The sequence below is a fragment of the Astyanax mexicanus genome, chromosome 1 (assembly GCF_023375975.1).
Source record: "Astyanax mexicanus isolate ESR-SI-001 chromosome 1, AstMex3_surface, whole genome shotgun sequence".
Taxonomy (NCBI): domain Eukaryota; kingdom Metazoa; phylum Chordata; class Actinopteri; order Characiformes; family Acestrorhamphidae; genus Astyanax; species Astyanax mexicanus.
In genome coordinates this window covers 60,744,525-60,772,419 of record NC_064408.1, presented here as the reverse complement: position 1 = coordinate 60,772,419, position 27,895 = coordinate 60,744,525, and the positions used below count along the sequence as shown (strand labels likewise).

The 27,895-nt window shown below is 34.3% G+C and overlaps 2 protein-coding genes across 2 annotated transcripts in view; both read right to left on the bottom strand.

Moving 5' to 3' along the window:
- si:ch211-191a24.3 (tensin-3) overlaps positions 1–9,146 on the bottom strand; it is a 68,471-nt gene extending 59,325 nt beyond the window's left edge. The window contains exons 1-7 of the mRNA XM_015604839.3: positions 9,129–9,146; positions 8,533–8,604; positions 5,567–5,747; positions 3,794–3,844; positions 3,339–3,461; positions 2,259–2,323; positions 211–294 (exon numbers count right to left, since the gene is read on the bottom strand). Of these exons, the coding sequence (XP_015460325.3) occupies positions 211–294; positions 2,259–2,323; positions 3,339–3,461; positions 3,794–3,844; positions 5,567–5,719 (476 nt within the window). The 5' untranslated portion in view covers positions 5,720–5,747; positions 8,533–8,604; positions 9,129–9,146. The remainder of the gene's footprint in view (positions 1–210; positions 295–2,258; positions 2,324–3,338; positions 3,462–3,793; positions 3,845–5,566; positions 5,748–8,532; positions 8,605–9,128) is intronic.
- A 1,220-nt stretch (positions 9,147–10,366) lies between these two features.
- Positions 10,367–26,315, bottom strand: si:ch211-191a24.4 (uncharacterized protein LOC100150331 homolog). Its single transcript, XM_007245324.4, has 4 exons — positions 26,176–26,315; positions 16,316–16,471; positions 13,924–14,024; positions 10,367–12,395 (listed from the first exon to the last, which is right to left on the bottom strand). Exons 2-4 carry the CDS (start codon positions 16,459–16,461, stop codon positions 11,740–11,742), a joined length of 903 nt encoding a protein of 300 aa, XP_007245386.3. The 5' UTR covers positions 16,462–16,471; positions 26,176–26,315; the 3' UTR covers positions 10,367–11,739.
- Positions 26,316–27,895: the final 1,580 nt, after the last annotated feature.

Below are 27,895 nucleotides of genomic sequence, written 5' to 3'. Positions count from 1 at the left end.
TGACCCTACAGCATAAGCAGCTGTACCATCAGCTGACCACATGACGTGTCCTTAAATAACATTTCAGAGAATCCTACTCATAACCCCCCCACTCCTCTGACAGACCGAGTGAAAGACCTCACGTAACAGTACAGCCTTGTGCAACCTTGTGAGCATTTTCCAACAGAGACGGCTAAACACAGACGTGATGAGGAGAGAGATGAATTTTGCCTTTTCTGGGACGGAGTTATCAGTGGAGCCATCTTATCACTGTAGAACCTCTTTATGGTGTAGCAGTCTAAAGCCTGCTCTTCACTGAGAGAGAGAGAGAGAGAGAGAAAGGGAGAGGGAGAGAGAGAGAGAGAGAGAGAGGGAGAGAGAGAGAGAGAGAGAGAGTGTATGAGTTGTATCAAATGCTTGCAGTTCTGATAAATCATTAGATAGGTCTATGTTACTGACTGACAGACAATGAGATAAAATATAATTGGGCTCACACAGTTATATATTTAAAAAGTAAAATACAGCATGCAATTTACACTATTGGTCCACTATGGGACTTCTTCTTTTTTATGAGGATTTTGTTTATTAAATGCTTAATTACAAGCATGTAGAAGTTTGTACAAATTTTATAAAACATCCTAGTATTGCAAAATCCAAATTATTAACCCCCAATAGTGATTTTTAAACTAGATTCTCCCATTTCAGTGGTTTTAATAAGCAAGCTTTCTATATTTTTTCTACATTTTTTCTAAGATTTAAGATTTAAGATGTAAACACGTGCAATGTGTTTTGAAGTGAAATGGTTCATTGTTCAATGACTTATTTCCACTATGACTGGATTTAAATAATAACTTAAGACTAACAAATCATAGAAGTTCAAAACAAATCTTTAAAACAATGTGACTAGACATAGAAACATTCCACACTGAGTGACTTTGCTCACATTCTTATTAACAAAACTTTTTTGGAATTCATCTTTCAATATACAGCTCTGAAAAAGTTTTTTTTTTTTGAGTAAAATGAACATTGTTGTTTTATGCTGTTTTATTCTATAAACTACAGACAACACAAAAATATTGTCATTTAGAGCATTTATTTGCAGAAAATAAAAAATGGCTGAAATAACTATTTAATTTTAAAAAATGCAAAGAAAACAAGTTCATATTCATGAATTTTTTAGAAATCAATATTTGGTGGAATAATCCTCTTGTTTAATCACAGTTTTCATGCATCTTGGCATGTTCTCCTCCACCAGTCTTACACACTGCTTTTAGATAACTTTATGCCTTTACTCCTGGTGCAAAAATCTAAGCAGTTCAGCTTGGTTTGATGGCTTGTGATCATCCATCTTCCTCTTAATTATATTCCAGAGGTTTTCAATTGGGTAAAATCTAAGACATTTATCATTTTTAAGTGGTCTCTTATTTTTTTCCAGAGCTGTAGAATAAAACGTCTACTTCTGTTTCTGTGATGCATGTAGTGTATGTCAATGCAAGATCCTGTTATTGATCTTGTATTATGCAATTATGGTGCAGTTCCACCAAAGTCCCTAAGTGCAGTAGTCACCATTTTCCCTATTTCAAGTCAGTAATGTGATTTCAATTAAGTTACTAAACAGTAACATGTGATAAGACAATACATAAGGTTAAAAAAAACAAATGCAATTTTACCAAATTCTTAATGGTAATTTGATACAAAAAAATAAATTCTTGTACTTCTCTAGAATGGCATATTTGCTCATATCTTAATTTAATTAGGTTAAAATCGAAAAAGAAATCAATTCCCCTTTACTTTTATTGTATTTCGGAAATGGCTGCTTGTTTTGTGCTGCCTGCAGTGGCAGTATCAGTACAAAATCCTGGTATTGATCTTTCTCAGGAAGCTACAGGTTGGCACAGTGCAGGCTTTTAGAAATCCCATGGCAACCAAATCCCTCCCACAAGGAAAACAAAACTTCAGCTCAAAGTTCATCCAAGTTACCTGCCAACCTTGAGTTATATCTGACCACCAAACATTTCTCTTTCATCTGTTTTTAATTTGATCAAGGGTTTTACAAAGTGTTTGCAGTGCACATTTATCACATTCATTCTTATCAGTGATCTGATCATGCAGGCCCGAACCTGGCAACATACTGGCAGCTTAAATAGAACTGATTCAAAGCATTCTTGTTCATAATGCTCACCAGGCTGATCTACCTGCTGGTAAAATCTGGTATATCAAAATAATAAAAGCATGCTATCTTATAAGTTTGTGTTTAACTGTAGCGTGTCGTGTTTTACCTTGAAGATACGCTAGGAAGGTTGATATAGGATGAAATGACGACTCCAATCCTGTCTTTGCCACCCTATAACAAAAAAGAGAAAGATGCATGAGACTCATGTGTGTGTGTGTGCTTACACATCAAAACTCCAGGTTAGAGGGTATAATAGAACTGCACTCACTGTAAATTATACCATTCAACATGTCATCATGAATCGTTAAGATAAAAAAAATAAAACATACAAAAAAGCAAAGAAATAAAAAATAAAAAATCACAGCTCCTCACTTTTACATATATTCTGAGCCACTCAACACTGGCTGTTAAAAATGTGATGTGTCAGTGTTTTCAGATACATTTCTACATTTACCTAAGGGGTAAAAAAAAAAAAAAAAAGCTTTAGGTAAGGTGAAATTTGAAAATATGAAAAATGAAGAGACCACTTCAGTTTCTGAATCAGTTTCTCTGTTTTTACTATTTTTAGGTGTATGAGCAAAATTAACATTGTTTTTTTTATTTCTATAAACTACAGACAACATTTCTCACGAATCCCAAATAAAAATATTGTCATTTAGAGCATTTATTTGCAGAAAATGAGAAATGGCTGAAATAACAAAATAGATGCAGAGCTTTCATAAAGTTTTAAGAGTTTAGAAATCAGTATTTGGTGGAATAACCCTGGTTTGTAATCACAGTTTTTGGCATGTTCTCCTCCACTCCACACTGCTTGTGGATAACTTTATGCCACTCCTGGTGCAAAAAGTTCAAGCAGTTCAGTTTGGTTTGATGGCTTGTGATCATCCATCTTCCTCTTGATTATATTCCAGAAGATTTTAATTTGGTAAAATCAAATAAACTCATCATTTTAAAGTAGTCTCTTATATTTTTAAGTTTAAATTTAAACTGTTTAGCTCAAACCATTTTTTGTGTGTGTTCTTTTAAGAAAAGTGTCAAAGACTAGCTTTAAATCTGACAGGAGGCTTATGTGTGAGGAAGCAAGACTGACCCGAAACTGGCTTAACAGTGAATGAGCTGTAATTCAACAACAACTAAGGGAGAGATAAGGAGGAAATCAAGGAAATATAATAGGCAAAGACATTACCCTGCAGTGCAGCAGCAGCACATGCTCAACCTGAGTGTTGAGCCAATTCTCAATGCTTTTACAGATGGAACACAGAAGATGAAGGGATGGGGCGTGCTGTTCAGGCCAACCAACATCTATCACCTGGGAGAACACACCAACAGAAGCAAACTAACCACTTTACAAATAACAGGTTATAAACACAATAATAGTAGTGTGTAGTACCAGTAATATATGATATAATAAATAATTAGCCTTGGATATATATGTCATAGGAAATGAGAAGAGTAGGTGTTTTCCTGTTGTATCAAACAGCAAGAGAGTTGTAATAATTTATTTGACCTGCTTTACATTACATTAAATATCCTGCAATGGGACTACTGCGAATGCCCACACTGCTGTGATCCTAAAATAATAATGGTGCAGCCACATCTTGAATTACTGTATATAAAATATGATACAGCAAGTAAACCTACCCTGGGGTTCATCTTCTTCAGCTCCTCTCGTGGCTCTGAGAGGTTCACAACCTGCAAAAGATGTAGAAAAAGAGCTGTTTCATAACACAGACTCAAGAGACTCAAGACAAAGAGAGTCATACTACTTTATTATCTGTGTTTCACTTTATTATCTGTGTTATTCTGTTGCATGGAATTAGGTGCACTTAAAATAATTCAAATACCTACTATATCTTCCTGTATCACATCAAACATAATAAAAACTCTGAATGACCCCAGCTTCGTTATGCTTTACATGTTTAGCTCTGCTGATTTAAATGTATCCAATCAGATGTATACTACACTGTTCTGTAGACTAAACTGCAAAACAAAATAAACATAAAAAGAGACCCTGGAAAGGACAGACAGTATCTGTCTTAACTGTATATTGTTTAACACAAATGTGCATAATGGTCCATGCTACTATTTAAATACAACGGCAGAAAATGTCAAGAAATGTCATGGTTTTCTGCATAAATTTGTCATAAAATGTGATCTACTCTTCATCAAGGGTGTTGATAAATATAATGTGCCTAAAATAATAATACAAAAATTATTATCATTCCATTCTTCATTAAGAACAACCACAAAAACTTTATAGTGCTAGTGGAAAGAGTATGTGAAGCCTTGTGTTAATTACCTCAAAAATGCTAATTAAAGTCAAGTGTTAGCACTCCATACTTTTTCCTGTACCACTTTAAGTATATTGATTCAAATAAATGTAGGTGTTTTCAATAAAACTTGCAAGATAATCATTTTTTTGTATTATTATTTTAGACACAATATATTTGTGTATATTTATGTACTTGACTCGGATGAAGATTCGATCACATTTAATGATGAAATGATTTATTTGCTTTTTCTTGCCACTATATTCTTTTTTTTATTGGTGAAGATGCAGTTTTTCTTACCTCAATATCGTTTAAAATGATTAAAGCACTTTTTATTTTGTTTAGAACATTTGACCTTTTTAAAACCAAAACATATTGCAAATATGAAATGGTTCATGCAGAGGCCATTAGAGTCCATTTTTATTCAGTGGAACAATGCTGCTAAATTACAACTAATAGTCTTTGGGGTTTTATAAAATGAAAAATAATAATTACACTTTATGAGATCTCCCATTGTTTTATGAACTCTTTCGTAAAACAGGTCAGATTAACCACCTTAACATGATTAAGTGACATCTTAATCAGCTTATTACATTTTGATTTCCAGTGGGTGGGGCTAATTACTCTGGGCCTTCTGGAAGACCTACATATTTCACTAAGTGTAAATATATGTAGTTTAAATAGAATTCAATTGAGTTTGGGAAAAAAAAACAGAGGCACTCTTCCTGAAGCCTTTACTGAAAGTGACCCTGATAAACTGCTACACAGAAGGGAGAAGTGCTACACAGCCGATGCTTTTCCAGTTTTGAATGTTCCTGTTTAGTTTAGAAGATGCAGTTAATGTTCCAGTGTACTGCCATACGTTTAGAGTCACCATACTTCTAGGGTAAAGGCATAGCTCTAATATTGACAGTTCACCAGTTCTGAACCAGCATGTGCACAGCAAAACTAAACCTAAAACAAGTTCTAAATTATAACTAAACTTTTTGAGCCCACTTTGCTAAAAGCAAGTGTTAAAACCGCTTTAACTGATGGAGAGAGATTTCATTGTTTATTCACTTTACTAGTTTAGAGTCACCTTTGAGCCAAGATGCTTTCAGGAGACCCAGTGCTCTATGTGTATGAATTAGTTTGCTCTGCTCACCAAGTAGTTGTCTGAATGTTTGGAGTGCAGCATCTGCATTATGTTGTGTAGGTTTTGCAGATAGGTTTTCTCTGGGCATGCCTGGTGAAAGGAGACGGCAATGATCCGCTCTGTGATGTAGTCCAGATCAAATTCACATCCGTCCGCCATCATTGCACTGCTCTGTCACATAAGTGGATCTCTATAGAACAAAATAACAAAACCACATTAATGCAAAAAAGTTTGAAGAACAACTTAAACACTGTATGTCAAGTATCCAGACATCCATCCATAGTAAATTCAGCTACTTTAAGGTACATAAATGAATAAATCCTGGTCCTTTGGGTGCAACCCTAATCAGAATGTAACTTCTGAACTATTTAAGGTGGGTAAGAAATTTAAAAAAAGAAGATAATAACTTTTAATTTAAACTAAAAAGAAAAAAAGAAACTGTGAATCCAGACCCATAAAGTAAAGATACATCTCTGGGGAAAAAAAGAAACCATTAAAAAAATTAGTTTCTTTGATTTTACGAAATTGAAAACCTCTGAAATATAATCAAGAGGAAGATGGATGAACACGACCATCAATCCAAGCTGACCTGCTTAAATTTTTGCAGCAGGAGTGGCATAAAATTATCCTAAAGCAGTGTGTAAGACTGGTGGAGGAGAACATGCCAAGATACATGAAAACTGTGATTAAAAACCAGGTTTTTTTTTTCTTTTGGTTTCAATGCATGTAGTCTCACTATAGGTAAGGTACATGGCAAAAAATTGTTACTGCAATACATTCAACCGGCTGCTGGCCAGCTTTGCATCCTATTTGCATAAACCTATTCCAAGTTTTGCTGCCGTATTTTAATTAGCATGCATAATATGAACTCAATAACTTCTTCATGAGTTTAGGGTGTACATAATTTAAACTTTAAACTACATTGGCTAAACTATTACAAATTAATTCAGACCTGGTTTTAATATATACTGGAATTTAGCAAACTTATTAGTATATTTTTCTTGATTATTGGATCATGTGCCATGTACTTGACCTCACTAATGCTCCTGTGGCAACAGTGCAATCAAACCCTCACAGAACATGACTGTATTTCTACATCTGCTTATAAACTTACAAAGGACATAAACCCTCAAGTGATGATCCAGTAATCAAACAATTGCGCAATAATTGCTGAGCTTTGCTTATTGGAGAGTATTTCCTTATAACATAAAACTTAACAAGTGTCCTTAACAACAATGCAGTAATACACTCATTATAGCAAGGATCTACCACTTTAACCAGCATAAATACATCCACCTGTTCTTTATAAAAAACAGTTGGCATCACTAGTTAGCCTTTAGCCATGTTGCTAAGCCATTATAGTGTGTTTCATAATAAGAGTCCTCACGCCAGCTCCTATACTTATACTTGTATAACAAAAAAAGTATTTACTTCTTCTCTAAGAATTTTGTTGTTAATATTCTGTTAATATTATGTCACTGTCCAATGAAAAACATATCCAAAAAAAGCAACTTTACATGAAAGGTCTATTCATCAAGATATCAAGATATTGGACAGTGATGATTTACATCTCATTGTTAAGTGATTTAAGCAGGGCTGGTATATTTTATTATTACAGAGCTACATGTTTTAGCTATTCATGTAAAAATGTCTAAGTTACTCTTAAGACATATTTGAGTTATCTAGAATCTCCTGAAAATAATAATAATAAAACGTAGACTACAAGTGGTGGGTTTTTACTGCTCATATCCAAATTAAAATTATACTGTTTCGACTGAAATTAAGAAATATACTGTGATTTTAATTTCGGCCACATCGTCCAGCACTGAACTGTAGTGAGAAGGACAATGGCCATCTGACAGTGATGTGACTAAAAGGAAAAACCAAACATCTATTAGTCAAGGCTGCATCTGAGAACAATAAACTGTGTTAATTCGATTTTGACTGTTCCTTTAACTATTCGCATTGTACATATAGACCTTTGCCAAAAAACAAATGTCTTAACATTGCACCTGCTAGATTTTGATGAGTGACTAAAGTGTCATAACATTTTTACTTCCAGTGAAACGTGATGAGACAGAAGATCTCTGAACAGCTTAAAAAGGTAAAATATGAACAGAATGACAATTCTATTATGCTCACAATTTAAATGCAACGGCCATCAATGTTGAAATCCAAATTTGGCCTGAAGTTGAGCCACTTAGGTCACTTATATCTGTATAGCTGCATTGCAAAGACATGGCCTAAAAGAGACCATTTAACATGTTTCACTTCCTCTGCTCTGTGCCCTATTCTCAGCAGTGCCTGCTTCCACATAATGAGAGTTCAGAGACCCTTAATACCCTTTAGAGATGTGTTAAGATATTAAAGTTGCCTCAAACAGAAGTCAGAATCACATGGCAATATTGCACAATGTAAAACACATGCTTTTATTAACTGCAGTTTCTCACGTCTGACTGGGGTGCTCTGATGTGCTACCCTTTAACATACCTAACTAGCTTTTATTTAGACAATATGATCACAAACATAATTGCTATAAATTATAATATGGTGATTTTAAGACCATTTTGTGTCACTAGGACAATTATAACAGTAGCATAAATAAATACGCAATTATAGACAACTTTCTAAGAGCAATAATCTTTTCACTACAGAATATTCTGGAATAGAATTTCAATATTAAAATGTTTAAATATCCTAAATAAATAAAATAAATAAATAAATAAACTAAACTTTAAAAGTTGACATACCGGTTCTATTACATTAATGGGCACTCATGGGCTCTCCAAACATAATGATCAATATGGAGGTGAGCAAAAATGATTGAGATTATGTGCATATATTGTATGAAGTATGAAGTTAATAATGAGTTAATAATCATGACCGTACTACCGCAATAAACAATATATTATTATTATTACAGGAGAAGTTACAACAGCACAATTCAGAACATGCCATAAACTGACAGAGCTTACCTGGACTATGGACTGTTACAGGGTCTGTGGTCTCAAGCGAGCATCCACCTAGTGCTCCACTGGATTCAATAACTAAAAAAATAATAATAAAGAAAAGACAAGGAGCAAATAGAATGTGACAGAAGAGGAAGAGAAGAAGAGGAACACGCTCTGTACACTGCATGCTACACAACACATGCACTTTGCCCGCTGTGCTCTACGCCTGCGTGTCCTCCTGCTGTCAGCACTTGCTCTTTGGTGAACTTGACTAAAGCAAAGAAACCTACATTAAGGGCCACACCCCCATCCTATCGTACATAAGTGTTCCTGAGTCACATAGTAATGCAAATACAATGAGCGTAGCACTATTACTATACACTTTCTCACTAACTGAATCAGTGTCAACAAAAAATACTGATTTTTAATGTCTCAATATAGTTTAACAGACAATGGCCTAAATTAATACACAAATTGCAACTACTATCTGCTGTAAACCAGCTAGGATATGGTCACTAACACTTAAGCATTGTATTAGACTTAAAAAAAAAATCAGCTCTTCTCTCCGCCTGCATGTAAACAGCAGTGTCTGTGTTGAGATTAGAAACAGGAATATTTACCAATCCTTTCACTTTTCAGGCACCCTGTGAACAAATGGCACCATGTACAATGTGAAATAAAGATATTCTTCTAAAGGAACAAAGTGTAACTGAGTCATAAAGTTAAATATTACCTCTGCTTACCAGTGTGTACTTTCATATCTTTGCCAGATAAGTCCCATCGACCACAACTTCAAAACTCAACCAGGTTAAAAGAGATGTGGCGTGTACAGTAGGCCAAAACACAAAAAAAAATGACGTGATCTGATTTGAACTAGGTTCAAATATGTGACTTTTATTATTATTCTTTAAATTCATCCTACAAATTTAGTCTTTACACCTTAAACAGATTTAAAGTCAGGTCAAAGTATTATGATAAAATTACTGATTGCACACAGTTTCTTGAGTTAATGTCACTTTTTGATAACTGTCATTTTCAGTCTGGATTTCAGTTGGTAAAAATGTTAAAGCGGCAGCCCTGACTCAGATTAGAACTCATCTCCTCACACTTGATGAGCTGGCAGTTAGACCCAGATCTTAAAATATAAAAATATAATTCTGACAAAATTTATCTGGTGCAACCCACCTAAAAGAGCATCATAAGTTCCAGTCAACATCACAACATTGTTGAGTCAGTGAAGAGAATCATGTGATAGAACCTACAGACAGAATGAAAATTTACCCAAACGGCAAAGGAGAAGACATAGATAGAAACAAAATATTTAAATCAGTTTCGGCTGATCCAGAATTATCCAGAATTAGATACTCCATTATTTGAGCCCTTTCAACAAATCAAAAATGTCTCAATTTTATGAGAAATCAGCTATTCCTTTTTCTTTTTTATTTGAATATCTTTTTATAGCAGTAGACTTCTAAATTGAGAAATGGTGGATATATGGTTATTAACTGAAAAGGCTGAGTTTAAGCCAGGATTTTCCACAGTGTATCATACCTAAGTTGCATAAGATATTTGTTATATGCTTATGATGATTCTGAGCTGTTGTAAATGTTTGTTTTTTTACATGTAATAGCAATATACAGATCTGAGACACACAACATTAGAGAAACTACAAAAAACATGGAAAATAATGGTGTGCAATATTGTCAAACACAAATGACCAATGGTGTCAGTTTAACTTATGTACCAAACCTATATATGTTACCAAAAATAACTCTTTAATGAATCCATAAAAATTGCATTTTCATGGTTTCAGTATTATAAAATATACAAAAATATATCAGATATGTATTTCATTCCATTGTACTTTAAAACTGCCTTTAATACAGAATTATACAGAGAGGGAAAATCAGAAATATGAATTTGATACACTGTAGTCATGATTTAAAATACACAGCATAAAAAATAAAAACGTGGGTTAAAAAGACTGTGTGTATGCTGCCCCCTACTGCCAACAACAGTAAGTAGCTCCAGAGAAGACGTATTGATCATAATCACATTTACAAAAAACACAACAAAAAAATGCCATCAAGTGCTGCTGCATATCCTAGTTAGTTCTACATAAAAATACATTTAAAAACACTCTATTGTGTTTTCATTAATATTAACAACTATATTTAGACCAACAGTATCTATATTACAAGATTATATATATATACAGAATTGGTAGTTCACCAGGTACATCTATCTTGTACCCAAACTGATAGGCCATTTTAGCACATAGCCTAGAGGTGCACTTTGTAGGTTTACCATTACAGACTGTAGCCCATCTGTTGCATCCAGTGTGGTGGACAACTTTTGACACTGTATACACGCACACACGCATGCACACACGCACGCACGCACGCACGCACGCACGCACACACGCACACACGCACGCGCGCGCACACTTCCAATATACAGCTCTAAAAAAAAAAGAAGCAAGAGACCACTTTGAGTTTCTTTGATTTTACCAAATTGAAAACATCTGGAATATAATCGAGAGGAAGATGGATGATCACAAGCCATCAAACCAAGCTAAACTGCTTGAATTTTTGCACCAGGAGTGGCATAAAGTTATCCAAAATCAGTATGTAAGACTGGTGGAGGAGAACATGCCAAGATGCATTAAAACTGTGATTAAAAACCAGGGTTATTACACCAAATATTGTTTATTGTATTATTTTTTTCCAGAGCTGTATACTCACTTTGTCAATATTTTCAGCACAGCACTGACATCAAGATTATTGCTACGTGTAATATGTCAGACGCAAACCTTAAAAACAGTTCAATAATCAAAATCATCTTACCATTAGAGGTTTTAGATTCAGAGACTGATCACTGGTAATAAACTACTGGAAAAATAAGCTAAAGTCGGTCACAGCACACCTAAAAAGTGTACCAAAAAGGTAGGCAATTTTTATAAACTGTACATTGCATTTAAATTACAAGCAGACAGACAGAAACAGCTTTTATACAATTACATACAGATTCACATTTAGTTATGTTTGCAGTTTAATACAGTGCACATTGGCATCATGGTCTAAGAAAATGGAGAACATGAAGGAAGGTAAGTAGTAAGTAGTGTTTGGTCAGTAGTGCATTCAGCCCTTGTAAACCTGAAGTATAAAACATTTTAAAGTATTGTATATATGTCATGTGCAATTTTTATTATTCTGTCCCTTTGGAGTGAACTCAGACATAGAGATCTGATTGGAGCGGGGCGCTCGGGGCACGTTTGGGTTGTTCCTGTATCTCCGTTTCATAGTGAGCACACTGTGTTTTGAAGTGCTTGACATTTTGGATAGTCCTAAAAGTAAGAAAGGATCCCACAGCATACAAGATAGCAGTTATGATTCCAAACAATGCCACAGCTGCATCCGCCCCACCCACATTACAGTTCATCCAGGTGTATCCATTGCGCGCATAAAGCCGTTCTCTCTTCGAACACACATCTGTGGAGTTCACACTGATCACAAAGTGTAGATACAAACCCACTGCAACCACATATATCACAGCTCCCACCAGCTGGAACACAAACTGACCAATCAGGAGCTTCCATGGCAGCACATGGGGAGGCTTGTTGCCAGAAACCACAAATAAAAGCGAGAGAACACCAAAAGTGAGGCTGAAGGCCACGCCGCCATACACTCCAGGTGCTCTCATTTGTCCAAACTGCATGTCGAGGTCACGCACCTGCTGAAGCTCCACCCCTTCAAATGGGATCATCGCACCGATAAAGCTTCCACTTCCAAAATTCATCGCAGACATGCCCGACAGTGTCATGTAGGCAGCCACGAGACAGAACAGCACCAAAATGTTGGTCAGAGTGGCACATATCAGAACAATTCCTAAAACACACAAAGGTATAAGTAAAATACAAGCTGACACATCAGAAACTAAATACACAGACAGTCCTGGGATTCTTCAAAAATATTTTTTTTAACTGGTTATTAAAATAACAGTATAAAAGCTTAACAAAAATCTCCCACTAAACTGAGATGAGCTATGGTGCCATTTAGAGAAAGATCAAAGCATACAGTCCCCTTCAAAAGTATTGGAACACTAAGACCAATCCAATTATTTTTGCTGTATTTTTGGATTTGCCATTAAATGATTAATATAAGACACAAGCTCAACATGTCCGTTTTTATTTCCAGCTGTTTACATCTGGGTCTAATACACAAGATAGCACATTTTTTTCTGAGCTCATCCATGTTTACATTAATTATTTGAATAATAAATAGCTCTAATGCCTACGCTCAGTTTCAGATGTGGGTTTTTCCTGTGCAGACTCGGTGGGTGAAAAACAAGCATTTGTTAAGCTTAAAGAAGATGGAAAATCTTATCAAATATTGGTCATAGCCAGTTCAACCATTTGGAATGTCCTGAAGAAGAACGTCGTCACTGGTGTATTAAGCGCTCTAAAGAAAGGCCCTAATAAGTAGCTGTTATTGACATAAGGAACAACCTCCAGAGAGCAAAAATAAAGGCATCACAATCGATTCTTCACAGAAGACTTCATGCATACCACTAATTAGCTAGACGAATATGAATGCCAGGCTAGATTTTCCAAAGCGACACAGAGGCAAGTCTATGGACTGATTATGGACTGATGAGATTAGAGATTAGATCCCAAAAATTCCAGCTCATCTGTGAAACACAACTAATGTAATATCATGGCTTGAACTTGAATTGCTTTTTCTAGAATGGCTCAATAATTGCTATTGTTGAACAATTAACTCAATTCTACAGAACCACTTTGTCTGTCAATTTAAAGAAAGATACAGCCAAAATGATAGGGATATACTTTGTAATGCAGCAACATAATGAAACACTCTGGTAAAATTACAAAAGGAGTTTATCAGGGACAAGAAATGGAAGGTTTTAGACTGGCCTAGTCAATCCCCAGATTTAAACCCTATAGAGTATCCATTTTAATCTGCTAAAGAGGAGACTAAAGGGATTAAATCCCCAAACAAAAAACAAATAAAGAGTCTGCATTATACACTTAAGAATGCATTACAAAAAAATAATGAAATTACAATTAATTAGTAGTTTTTAGAGCACTGGCAGTATTAAGAAAAGGCTTTTTCAGACAATGCTTCTGTATTCTATGCATCTCTTGTCACAGCCCGAAAGTGCTCAACCAGTCAAACCAGTTATAAGAAGGAAATGGAAGCACAGTGTGTAGTATTACAGTGTGTAGTATCACAGGGTGTAGTCCACAGCACAGACAGAAACCAAACATGTGAACCACGTCTTTGAAAATAAAAATAAGTTATAAGTTACCTAAATCTGCGGAATAAAATTAATCAGAAGTATGTGACTTAATGCAAAAACCCTGTGGCCACTTTTTCTTTTTTGTAAGATACCCACCCCTCCTGGAGCAGATATGTGTACAGCTGGCTTCACTTGAAGGGACTCTTCTCACATGGGATGAGGAATTTCTGGAGTGGTGCTGAGATGATCCAGATGACCTGGTAGAAACAGATTATTTAGGTTTCATTAGCAAATAAGAAATTTTAATTGATGTCAAAAAAATATTAACAACTGACTAATACTTAAAATAAACAAATATCAAAACAGATTATTTAATTTGTTTAATCTTTCAATATTCTGACCTGATATCATTAAATATTTATCATATTCCAGAAGAGCAAAATATGATATTTAAAATAAAAGACGATGCATTCAAATATCTGCATTTTTGTTTAACTGTGTGTAACTCTTTATGAATTATATATACTGTTTAAAAACTCATATTCTGGCAGATCATGTCCATGTATTTATTTATTGTTCGTTTACCAAAAGTTTACCTATGACCACCTGCATAAATGCTACCCTCTACCTCAAAACCACTTATCTGTGCACCTCTTTTAAGACCATAGTTAATGCTGTAGCTAAAACAATATTGTTGTTTTACGTGCAGGCAGCACGTTTAACACAAAAGAAAATCACACCATGTCATCTTCTCAGCTTAATAACTTAAGATTGCCTCAACACATCTGCATACAACATATTTAGTGGCGTTAAAAAGTATTTGCCCTTACAGATTTTTATTTTCATACTGATAGTTTTCCAATTATCAAACAAACTTTAATATCAGACAAAACGTACCTGATAAAATACAAAAAACACTTGTTAAATTATATTTTTACTTATTAAAGAAAAAAATCCGAACCAATATAGCCCTGTGTGTTTGCTCCCTAAACCTAATAACTTGGTAGTGCCACCCATGGTGGCAACAATTGCAATCAAGCTTTACTGATAACTGGCAATAAGTGTTTCACATCTCTGTGGATGTATGGATGTATTTTGGCCTATTCTTCTTCGTAAAATTGTTTTAATTTAGTATAGTAGAGGGTTTTCGAGTATGAACAGCCTGTTTAAGATCTTACCACAGCATCTCAATCAGAATTAGACTAGGCCACTATAAAACCTTAATTTTTTTATTTTATTTTATTTTTTTTTTTTACTCTCTCAGAGGCTTGTGTGCTTTGGATCATGTACGCCTGAGCTTCAGGTCACAAATAGATGGCACGGACATTCTCCTTCATGATCTCCTTCAGATTATGTTTGTCTAATAATAAAGTTTGTTTGATAATCTGAAAAATGTAAGTATAATAAAAGAAGAAAAAAACAAAAACAGAAAAATCTTTAAGGGCAAATACCTCTTCATGCCAACGTATAAGGCTAGAAAGAGCTATAAAAAAATAAAAAATACTTAAAAATACAATAAATACAATAAAAATTGCAGCATCATGGCTCTCCGCTGATGATCTGTGATTAATCCATTGTGATAAACACTCATTAAATAAGCTCAAATTCAAAGTTTTTCACAGTAATATTCTGTAACTTGTTTAAAATGCTTTATTTCTTAGTTTTCAGGGACAAATATGCATTCTAAAGTGTAATCCCGTGTTTGAGGCGAGCTCTGAATCGTCTCTGAGTTTCCCTCGGATGTGTATATATCAGAGTCTAATATCAACCCATGAGTTTGTGAACAATCATTGATTTCAATTTTTACTCACTTCGTCAACTGAATCACTCAACGATTCAACTCTACACTCAACCTATTGTGCACGTTATTTAAAGCATCAAACAGTTTTTTTTCTTTTATTAAGTAATTATTAGGATTGGTACACCATGCTACTGCTATTTTTACTGAGGCCCAATGGAAGATTAGATCAATTTTGATGGAACATTTCCTCTTTACACGGAATCTGAGAGAGGGCTTCTTGGTCAGTGTAACGTTTAGCAGTTTCTGACTGTCTTAAATCGAACATAGAAAATTGAGTATTAAAAGCATTTTTTAAATTAAGGAGAGTGAAGAAGAAATGGGTTTTCATCCAATTTTTTAATGATATAGCTTTTTATTTTAGTCTTTGACAAACAGAATTTCAGGAAAAAAGAAAAGGTGTTTCTTCTCTCCATTTTCAGATTTTTCAATTTTTGTATCCTGTAACACAACTCTGAGGTATAGTTCTTGCAAAATCCGAAATATACAAAAAAGATTCTTTTTTTTTCCTGAAAATCAAATTGTGAGGTGCAGAGATGAAAAAACTAAAATTGGAAAAATGGATAAAAACTTACTTATTAAAAAACAAATACATAAAAAAACTAATAATGAGTTTTTACATACAATTTTCTATGTTTGCATTAAGCCTCAAACAGTTAGAAAAATACATTTATAAACGTTACACTGACCCTTGTCGTCACCTCATTTCAAGCAGGTTATTATATCTATATCACAGACACACACACACACCTGTAGCTGGAGGAGGGTGGTCTGGAGCTAGAGTTGGCGTGGTCTCGTCGTGTTCGTGATTCTTGGTGTCCTCCTCCTCCTCCTCTTCCCTCTCCCCTTCCGTTCCTCTCCCTCTGGACCCGCGGTCTTCTGGGCTGCTCACTCATAACTAAACCCCTGCAGTAACAAACAAACCATAAACCTCCACATTTTATACAGCCTGGTAAAGTTGGTTTAATATTCGATATTTAGCGTGTATTTGCGTTTCGGCCGTTCTCTTGCTCGCATACGACGTCCTAAACTCTCCTAAATTGTGTGTATTGCATTAAAAAGGCGCTGTATATGTTTACGTTCTTGATATGGGTACGCACTTCATGGTCGGTCCCTTGTTGTCTTCAGCGCCCGCTGCAGCAGCGATTCCTGCTGTTTTCAGTAAATGTTATCGGACAAACGGAGATACGGAAAGCTCTTAGCTTTTTAAAAATGTTGAGAAATGTTTGTAGTTTGTTCTCTGTCCCCCTGTCGTTTGGTTAATGTCATTAGGGAGAGTTTAGGAGGTCGTATGTGAGCAAGAGAACGGCCGCTGAATATCGAATATCAAACTAACTTTACCAAACTGTGTTTTACTCATCCACCCTTACACCTCCCGCTTTACTAAAACACAACCTTCGGACTCCAGACGGCAGAAACACGCTATAAAATTCACACCGCGGTCACGCCATCTGCACTTAGAAAACGCTCGGTCGCGCTATCCACACCGAAAACTGGAGTGCGCGTCTAAACCGTGTTTTACTGTAGCAGCGTGCACAGCGCACCCGGAGGAGCGGAGACTGGCGCTTCTCGTGCAGAGACTTAAAATGGAACAGAAACGAGTTTTACACCTAAATAAACATGATTTAACGAGGTCTAATCCACAAATATACACCAGAAAGACCACTTCTTATCTGTAGAACAGTGTAACGTTTTGAAAAGGGTTGGAGTGTTATTAAATAAGCAAATCAAATTGTTATAAAATCACAGCCCTAAATTCTTAAAGATCTTATTCTCATGTATCCCAGATATATGTTTGAAGTGATATTACTGTATCGTTTTTGAGTAATTGAATACCAAAACTATCTATTCGGTTTTGTATAAAAGGGATTTTGGAGTGCTATAAAACCAAAAAAATCTAATTCTTCTTAAATCAGAACATGAACTCCTTAAATAATACCTTCCATACTATTAATGTCATGCATGTATACTGATTGTACAGTATCATTTTGGAGTAAATGAATACCAAACTTAGGAAAAATGTATATTCGGTTGTGCATAAACCAGATTTCGGTGTCCTATAAAACCTTAAAATCAAATTGTTATCCAATGAAACCAAGAAAGTCTTGAAGAAAACATTCCATTCTATTAATGACATGAGTAACAAGTGATATTACTGTATCATTTTGGATTAATTGGATACCAAACTTGGAAAAATGTCTATTCGGTTGTGCATAAACCACATTTCAGAGTCCTATAAAACCAGCAAATCAAATTGTTATCCAATGGCACTAACAAAGTCTTGGAAAACACATTCTATACTATTAATAACATATATATCAAGTGATTTTACTGTACCATTTTGGAGTAATTAAATATCAAACATACAAAAAATGTTAATTTACTTTTGCATAAATCAGATTTCAGAGTCCTATAAAACAAGCAAATCAAATTGTTATCCAATGCCACTAAGACATTCTTGAAGAACACATTCCATACTATTAATGACATGAGTAACAAAGGATATTACTGTATCATTTTGGAGTAATTGAATACGAAGCTTAGGAAAAATGTCTATTTGGTTGCGCAAAAACCTGATTTTGGAGTCCTGTAAAACCAGCAAATTAAATTATCAAATGCTACCGAGACTGTCTTGAAGAACACATTCCATTCTATTATTAACATGAGTAATAAGTGATATTACTGTATAATTTTGGATTAATTGGATACCAAACTTAGAAAAAATGTCTATTCAGTTGTGTATAAACCAGATTTTAAGGTCGCATAAAACCAGCAAATCAAATTGTTATCCAATGCCACCTAGACAGTCTTGAAAAAAACATTCCATACTATTAATGACATGAGTAACAAGTGATTTTACTGTACCATTTTGGAGTAATTAAATATCAAACATACGAAAAATGTTGATTCACTTTTGCATAAACCACATTTCAGAGTCCTATAAAACCAGCAAATTAAATTGTTATCCAATGCCACTAATAAAGACTTGAAAAACACATTATATACTATTAATAACATAAGTATCAAGGGATTTTACTTTACCATTTTGGAGTAATTAATTATCAAACATACAAAAAATGTTGATTCACTTCTGTATAAACCAGATTTCAAAGTCCTACAAACCATTAAATCAAATTGTTATCCAATGCCACTGATAAAGTCTTGAAAAGCACATTCTATACTATGAATGACTTGAGTAACAAGTGATATTACTGTATCATTTTGGAGTAATTGGATACCAAACTTAGGAAAAATGTTTATTCGATTGTGCAAAAACCTGATTTCAGAGTCCTATAAAACCAGCAAATCAAATTGTTATCCAATGGCACTGACAAAGTCTTGAAGAACACATTCTATACTATTATTGACATGAGTATCAAGTGATTTTACTGTATCATTTTGAAATAATTGGATACCAAACTTGGAAAAATGTCTATTCGGTTGTGCATAAACCAGATTTCGGAGTCCCATAAAACCAGCAAATCAAATTGTTATCCAATGCCACTGATAAAGTCTTGAAAAGCACATTCTATACTATGAATGACTTGAGTAACAAGTGATATTACTGTATCATTTTGGAGTAATTGGATACCAAACTTAGGAAAAATGTTTATTCGATTGTGCAAAAACCTGATTTCGGAGTCCTATAAAACCAGCAAATCAAATTGTTATCCAATGGCACTGACAAAGTCTTGAAGAACACATTCTATACTATTATTGACATGAGTATCAAGTGATTTTACTGTATCATTTTGGAGTAATTGGATACCAAACTTGGAAAAAATGTCTATTCGGTTGTGCAAAAACCTGATTTCAGAGTCCTATAAAACCAGCAAATCAAATTGTTATCCAATGGCACTGACAAAGTCTTGAAGAACACATTCTATACTATTATTGACATGAGTATCAAGTGATTTTACTGTATCATTTTGGAGTAATTGGATACCAAACTTGGAAAAAATGTCTATTCGGTTGTGCATATACCACATTTCAGAGTCCTATAAAACCAGCAAATCAAATTGTTATCCAATGACACTAACAAAGTCTTGAAGAACACATTCTATACTATTATTGACTTGAGTATCAAGTGATTTTACTGTATCATTTTGAAATAATTGGATACCAAACTTGGAAAAATGTCTATTCGGTTGTGCATAAACCAGATTTCGGAGTCCCATAAAACCAGCAAATCAAATTGTTATCCAATGGCACTAACAAAGTCTTGAAGAACACATGCTATACTATTATTGACATGAGTATCAAGTGATTTTACTGTATCATTTTGGAGTAATTGGATACCAAACTTGGAAAAAATGTCTATTCGGTTGTGCATATACCACATTTCAGAGTCCTATAAAACCAGCAAATCAAATTGTTATCCAATGACACTAACAAAGTCTTGAAGAACACATTCTATACTATTATTGACATGAGTATCAAGTGATTTTACTGTATCATTTTGAAATAATTGGATACCAAACTTGGAAAAATGTCTATTCGGTTGTGCATAAACCAGATTTCGGAGTCCCATAAAACCAGCAAATCAAATTGTTATCCAATGGCACTAACAAAGTCTTGAAGAACACATGCTACACTATTATTGACATGAGTATCAAGTGATTTTACTGTATCATTTTGGAGTAATTGGATACCAAACTTGGAAAAAATGTCTATTTGGTTGTGCATAAACCACATTTCAGAGTCCTAGAAAACCAGCAAATCAAATTGTTATCCAATGGCACTAACAAAGTCTTGAAGAACACATGCTATACTATTATTGACATGAGTATCAAGTGATTTTACTGTATCATTTTGGAGTAATTGGATACCAAACTTGGAAAAAATGTCTATTCGGTTGTGCATAAACCACATTTCAGAGTCCTATAAAACCAGCAAATCAAATTGTTATCCAATGACACTAACAAAGTCTTGAAGAACACATTCTATACTATTATTGACATGAGTATCAAGTGATTTTACTGTATCATTTTGGAGTAATTGGATACCAAACTTGGAAAAAATGTCTATTCGGTTGTGCATAAACCACATTTCAGAGTCCTATAAAACCAGCAAATCAAATTGTTATCCAATGACACTAACAAAGTCTTGAAAAACACATTCTATACTATTAATAACATAAGTATCAAGTGATTTTACTTTACCATTTTGGAGTAATTAATTATCAAACATACGAAAAATGTTGATTCACTTCTGTATAAACCAGATTTCAGAGTCCTACAAACCATTAAATCAAATTGTTATCCAATGCCACTGATAAAGTCTTGAAAAGCACATTCTATACTATTATTGACATGAGTATCAAGTGATTTTACTCTATCATTTTGGAGTAATTGGATACCAAACTTGGAAAAAATGTCTATTCGGTTGTGCATAAACCACATTTCAGAGTCCTATAAAACCAGCAAATCAAATTGTTATCCAATGGCACTAACAAAGTCTTGAAGAACACATTCCATACCATTAGTGACATGAGTAACAAGTGATATAACTGTTTAGTTTTGGAATAATTGAATACCGAACATAGGAAAAATGTCTATTCGTTTGTGCATAAACCAAATCCTATAAAACCAGCAAATCAAATTGTTGTCTAATAAAACCAAAACAGTCTTGAAGAAAATATTCCAATCTACCAAGAACATTAGTCACAAGTGATATTACTGTGTCATTTTTGAGTAATTGGATAGCAAATTTAGAAAAAAATGCCTGTTCAGTTGTGCATAAACCAGATTTTGGAGTCCTATAAACCATCAAATCAAATTGTTATCCAATGGAACCAAGTCCTTCTTGATAAACACATTCCATACTAGTTTTATAGGACCCCGAAATCTGGTTTATTCACAACCGCATAGACATTTGGTATCCAATTAATCCAAAATTATACAGTAATATCACTTGTTACTCATGTCAATAATAGTATGGAATGTGTTCTGCAAGACTGTCTCAGTGGAATTGGATAAAAATTTGATTTGCTGGTTTTATGGGACCTTAAAATCTGGTTTATGCACAACCGAATAAACATTTATTCTAAGTTTGGTATCCAATTAATCCAAAATGATACAGTAATATCACTTGATACTCATGTCAATAATAGTATAGAATGTGTTCTTCGAGACTTTGTTAGTATCATTGGATAACAGTTTGATTTGCTGGTTTTATGGGACTCCCAAATCTGGTTTATGCACAACCAAATAGAATTTTTTTCTATGTTTGGTATCCAATTACTCCAAAATGATACAGTAATATGACTGTTCACTCATGTCATTAATAGTATGACATGTGTTCTTCAAGACAGTCTTGGTGGCATTGGATAACAATTTGATTTGCTGGTTTTGTAGGACTCCGAAATCAGGTTTTTGCACAACCGAATAGACATTTATTCCTAAATTTGGTATCCAATTAATCCAAAATGATACAGTAATATCCTTTGTTACTCACGTCATTAATAGTAAGGAATGTGTTTCTTAAGGTAGTCTTGGTAGCATTGGATAACAATTTGATTTGCAGGTTTTATAGGACCTTAAAATCTGGTTTATGCAAAAGAAAATAGACATTTTTCCTAAGCTTGGTATCCAATTACTCCAAAATGATACAGTAATATCCTTTGTTATTCATGTCCTTACTAGTATGGAATGTGTTCTTTAAGGCTGTCTTGGTGGCATTTGATAACAATTTGATTTACTGTTTTTTTAGGACTCTAAAAAATTATGCACAATCGAATAGACATTTTTCCAAGTTTGGTATCCAATTATTTCAAAATGATACAGTAAAATCACTTGATACTCATGTCAATAACAGTATAGAATGTGTTCTTCAAGACTTTGTCAGTGCTATTGGATAACAATTTGATTTGCTGGTTTTATAGGACTCTGAAATCAGTTTTTTGCACAATCGAATAAACATTTTTCCTAAGTTTGGTATCCAATTACTCCAAAATGATACAGTAATGTCACTTGATACTCATGTCAATAATAGTATAGAATGTGTTCTTCAAGACTTTTTTAGTGACATTGGATAACAATTTGACTTGCTGGTTTTATAGGACTCTGAAATGTGGTTTATGCACAACCGAATAGACATTTTTTCCAAGTTTGGTATCCAATTATTTCAAAATGATAGAGTAAAATCACTTGATACTCATGTCAATAATAGTATAGAATGTGCTTTTCAAGACTTTATCAGTGGCATTGGATAACAATTTGATTTAATGGTTTGTAGGACTCTGAAATCTGGTTTATACAGAAGTGAATCAACATTTTTCGTATGTTTGATAATTAATTACTCCAAAATGGTACAGTAAAATCACTTGATACTTATGTTATTAATAGTATAGCATGTGTTTTTCAAGACTGTCTCGGTGGCATTGGATAACAATTTGATTTGCTGGTTTTATGCGACCTTAAAATCTGGTTTATACACAACTGAAAAGACATTTTTTCTAAGTTTGGTATCAAATTATTTCAAAATGATACAGTAAAATCACTTGATACTCATGTCAATAATAGTATAGAATGTGTTCTTCAAGACTTTGTTAGTGCCATTAGATAACAATTTGATTTACTGGTTTTATGGGACTCCGAAATCTGGTTTATGCACAACCAAATAGACATGTTTCCAAGTTTGGTATTCAATTATTTCAAAATGATACAGTAAAATCACTTGATACTCATGTCAATAATAGTATAGAATGTGTTCTTCAAGACTTTGTTAGTGTCATTGGATAACAATTTGATTTGCTGGTTTTATAGGACTCTGAAATCTGGTTTATGCACAACCGAATAGACATTTTTCCAAGTTTGGTATCCAATTATTTCAAAATGATACAGTAAAATCACTTGATACTCATGTCAATAATAGTATAGAATGTGTTCTTCAAGACTTTGTTAGTGCCATTGGATAACAATTTGATTTGCTGGTTTTCTAGGACTCTGAAATGTGGTTTATGCACAACCAAATATACATTTTTCCAAGTTTGGTATCCAATTACTCCAAAATGATACAGTAAAATCACTTGATACTCATGTCAAAAATAGTATAGCATGTGTTCTTCAAGACTTTGTTAGTGCCATTGGATAACAATTTGATTTGCTGGTTTTATGGGACTCCGGAATCTGGTTTATGCACAACCAAATAGACATTTTTCCAAGTTTGGTATCCAATTATTTCAAAATGATACAGTAAAATCACTTGATACTCATGTCAATAATAGTATAGAATGTGTTCTTCAAGACTTTGTCAGTGCCATTGGATAACAATTTGATTTGCTGGTTTTATAGGACTCTGAAATCAGGTTTTTGCACAATCGAATAAACATTTTTCCTAAGTTTGGTATCCAATTACTCCAAAATGATACAGTAATGTCACTTGATACTCATGTCAATAATAGTATAGAACTTGTTCTTCAAGACTTTGTTAGTGTCATTGGATAACAATTTGATTTGCTGGTTTTCTAGGACTCTGAAATGTGGTTTATGCACAACCAAATATACATTTTTCCAAGTTTGGTATCCAATTACTCCAAAATGATACAGTAAAATCACTTGATACTCATGTCAATAATAGTGTAGCATGTGTTCTTCAAGACTTTGTTAGTGCCATTGGATAACAATTTGATTTGCTGGTTTTATGGGACTCCGAAATCTGGTTTATGCACAACCGAATAGACATTTTTCCAAGTTTGGTATCCAATTATTTCAAAATGATACAGTAAAATCACTTGATACTCATGTCAATAATAGTGTAGCATGTGTTCTTCAAGACTTTGTTAGTGCCATTGGATAACAATTTGATTTGCTGGTTTTATGGGACTCCGAAATCTGGTTTATGCACAATCGAATAGACATTTTTCCAAGTTTGGTATCCAATTATTTCAAAATGATACAGTAAAATCACTTGATACTCATGTCAATAATAGTATAGAATGTGTTCTTCAAGACTTTGTTAGTGTCATTGGATAACAATTTGATTTGCTGGTTTTATAGGACTCTGAAATGTGGTTTATGCACAACCGAATAGACATTTTTTCCAAGTTTGGTATCCAATTACTCCAAAATGATACAGTAAAATCACTTGATACTCATGTCAAAAATAGTATAGCATGTGTTCTTCAAGACTTTGTTAGTGCCATTGGATAACAATTTGATTTGCTGGTTTTATGGGACTCCGAAATCTGGTTTATGCACAACCAAATAGACATTTTTCCAAGTTTGGTATCCAATTATTTCAAAATGATACAGTAAAATCACTTGATACTCATGTCAATAATAGTATAGAATGTGTTCTTCAAGACTTTGTCAGTGCCATTGGATAACAATTTGATTTGCTGGTTTTATAGGACTCTGAAATCAGGTTTTTGCACAATCGAATAAACATTTTTCCTAAGTTTGGTATCCAATTACTCCAAAATGATACAGTAATGTCACTTGATACTCATGTCAATAATAGTATAGAATGTGTTCTTCAAGACTTTGTTAGTGCCATTGGATAACAATTTGATTTGCTGGTTTTATAGGACTCTGAAATGTGGTTTATGCACAACCGAATAGACATTTTTCCAAGTTTGGTATCCAATTAATCCAAAATGATACAGTAATATCACTTGTTACTCATGTCATTAATAGAATGGAATGTTTTCTTCAAGACTTTCTTGGTTTCATTGGATAACAATTTGATTTTAAGGTTTTATAGGACACCGAAATCTGGTTTATGCACAACCGAATATACATTTTTCCTAAGTTTGGTATTCATTTACTCCAAAATGATACTGTACAATCAGTATACATGCATGACATTAATAGTATGGAAGGTATTATTTAAGGAGTTCATGTTCTGATTTAAGAAGAATTAGATTTTTTTGGTTTTATAGCACTCCAAAATCCCTTTTATACAAAACCGAATAGATAGTTTTGGTATTCAATTACTCAAAAACGATACAGTAATATCACTTCAAACATATATCTGGGATACATGAGAATAAGATCTTTAAGAATTTAGGGCTGTGATTTTATAACAATTTGATTTGCTTATTTAATAACACTCCAACCCTTTTCAAAACGTTACACTGTTCTACAGATAAGAAGTGGTCTTTCTGGTGTATATTTGTGGATTAGACCTCGTTAAATCATGTTTATTTAGGTGTAAAACTCGTTTCTGTTCCATTTTAAGTCTCTGCACGAGAAGCGCCAGTCTCCGCTCCTCCGGGTGCGCTGTGCACGCTGCTACAGTAAAACACGGTTTAGACGCGCACTCCCGTTTTCGGTGTGGATAGCGCGACCGAGCGTTTTCTAAGTGCAGATGGCGTGACCGCGGTAAATTCACCTGGTAGGAGCGGGCAGGTGGACTGTACCGTCAGAAACAACAGCAGTTCATTTAACTTACTCTCAAAAACAACACATTCACCAGCAAAACAGTTCTCTAACGCTTTCAGACACTTCTGTGTAATTTCGCTTCGGTAAAAAGAGTCTAAACGCAGTTCTATCCAACACCGCCTCCCTCACACCTCACCTCTCTCTGTCTTTTTAACTGTTAGATAAAAAAACACACTCACTTACTCACACAGAGACATAAAACAAACTGTAAAAACTGATACTCACTGTTTTTATTGTGCTGTTTCTCATCTGAGTCCTCTCTCTCTCTCTCTCTCTCGGTTTGAGGTGATCAGGAATCTCCGGCTCCACCACTTTCCTTGAACTTCCTCAGACTCTCGGTCACGTGCCACAAACCTGCGGGGAGGGGGCGGGGCTCAGGTGCGGGTGAGGGGGACCTATGATCACACCTGTGTAGTTTAGAGCCGTGCAGTAGTGAGTAGAGGAAGGCTGTTCAGTAGGGTTGCCAGGTCCAACAAAAAACATTCAGCCCAAAGTCAGTATAAAACTCGCCCTTCAGAAACTTAAACTGGCCAAAAATATGTCTGTCACACGTTTGAAGCAAATGTCAAAGCAACTGAGTGTACGACGGAGTATTTAGTTTATAAGGGATTTATTATCAGTATTGCTAATTATCTTAAAGTCATTACCAATACTGTAACATTGGTGTTTTATTGGTTCTTTTATAGCAGTTTTGTATTCCAGAACATATAAAAGTTACATAATTAGCAAAAAAAAAACCTGACTTTTACTTACTCGTTTCTGTTCTTGCCCCTGATCTCTCCTCTCACATCTTCAACATTTTTTTTATCGTCTTGTTATTTTTGGTTACATCGTGATTCTCTCTCTCTCACATCCAAGGCAACGCGCACTTTTTTGGCGGCCGCTGTAATTTTTCAAAGTAGCTCAAAAAACGCACCCCGCCACCCCTGATTTTCACCCACGACTGGATTTTCAAACAAGCCCAATTTGGTGGGAAAACCGCGAACCTGGCAACTCTGCCGTTTAGTCTCTCTCTCTCTCTCTCTCTCTATCTCTCTCTCTCTCTCTCTCTCTCTCTCTCTCTCAGTTGTTTGGTCTCTCTATAAGAGAGCTCTTTCTCCTCTGAGTTATGTCAGAGAGGAGACAGAGAGGAGTCTCAGTTCAGAGGGAATTGGTGAAAAGCTGTAAAAGTCACAGGGTAGTTAATATGCGGACTGTGCAGAGATCAGTCACAATATGGTTGTTGATGATAAGCTGCGCCTCGCCCTGATGGCGGGAGAAAACAGCCTGTTAACTACCCATATAAACCACAGCTTTTTTTTTACATGAAAACCAGGGCTGTGCAAAATTTTGAATTTCATTCAAAAATTAATTTGATTGTGAATAGAATCACCGCTACAGGATGTTCAATTAAATTTAAATTTAAATTACAGGAAGTGGAATTCAATTAATTGAATTACAGAGATTACCCCATATCAGTGAAAATACTTTTTTTTTTCAAAATGAAAGCAGAGACATTAACATTAAACATACATTCCCCTAATGTTAAATAATAAGCAATATCTTCATTACAAATTAATCAAATGAATCAAGCACTGTTTTGGTAAATGCAATGATCATTTATCAGTTCCTTAAATGGCCTAAATGTTTGGAAAATCATTTTATACACTTGAATAAAGCAATGCATTCTGGGAAATTAAGTGCAGTCATTTTTCCAAAAGTTGAGAGTCATTTGTTTTTTAGGGTATGCTTTTAATGTTCATGATCCATACAATAATATCTGTATGAAATTCATGTGGTAATCACATGTAATATATACTGTAAAGCTCCCTTTTTAAATACATCTCATTTTGTATTAGAATTTATTTGAATTTGATAGAATTCCAATTAATCTTTGCAATCTTAATTCAAATTCAAGAATTATTCAAATTAAATTAATTATTTAAAAAAATGCAGTGGTTTACGA

What these genes read in the sequence shown, in the direction of transcription:
- si:ch211-191a24.4 (XM_007245324.4), bottom strand. Translation starts at nt 16,461, where the DNA reads ATGAGTGAGCAGCCCAGAAGACCGCGGGTCCAGAGGGAGAGGAACGGA. An exon ending in CCACCCTCCTCCAGCTACAG is followed by an intron (nt 14,025 to 16,315) that starts GTGTGTGTGTGT and finishes TGTTTCTACCAG; the next exon opens with GTCATCTGGATCATCTCAGC. An exon ending in ACATATCTGCTCCAGGAGGG is followed by an intron (nt 12,396 to 13,923) that starts GTGGGTATCTTA and finishes TGTGTGTTTTAG; the next exon opens with GAATTGTTCTGATATGTGCC.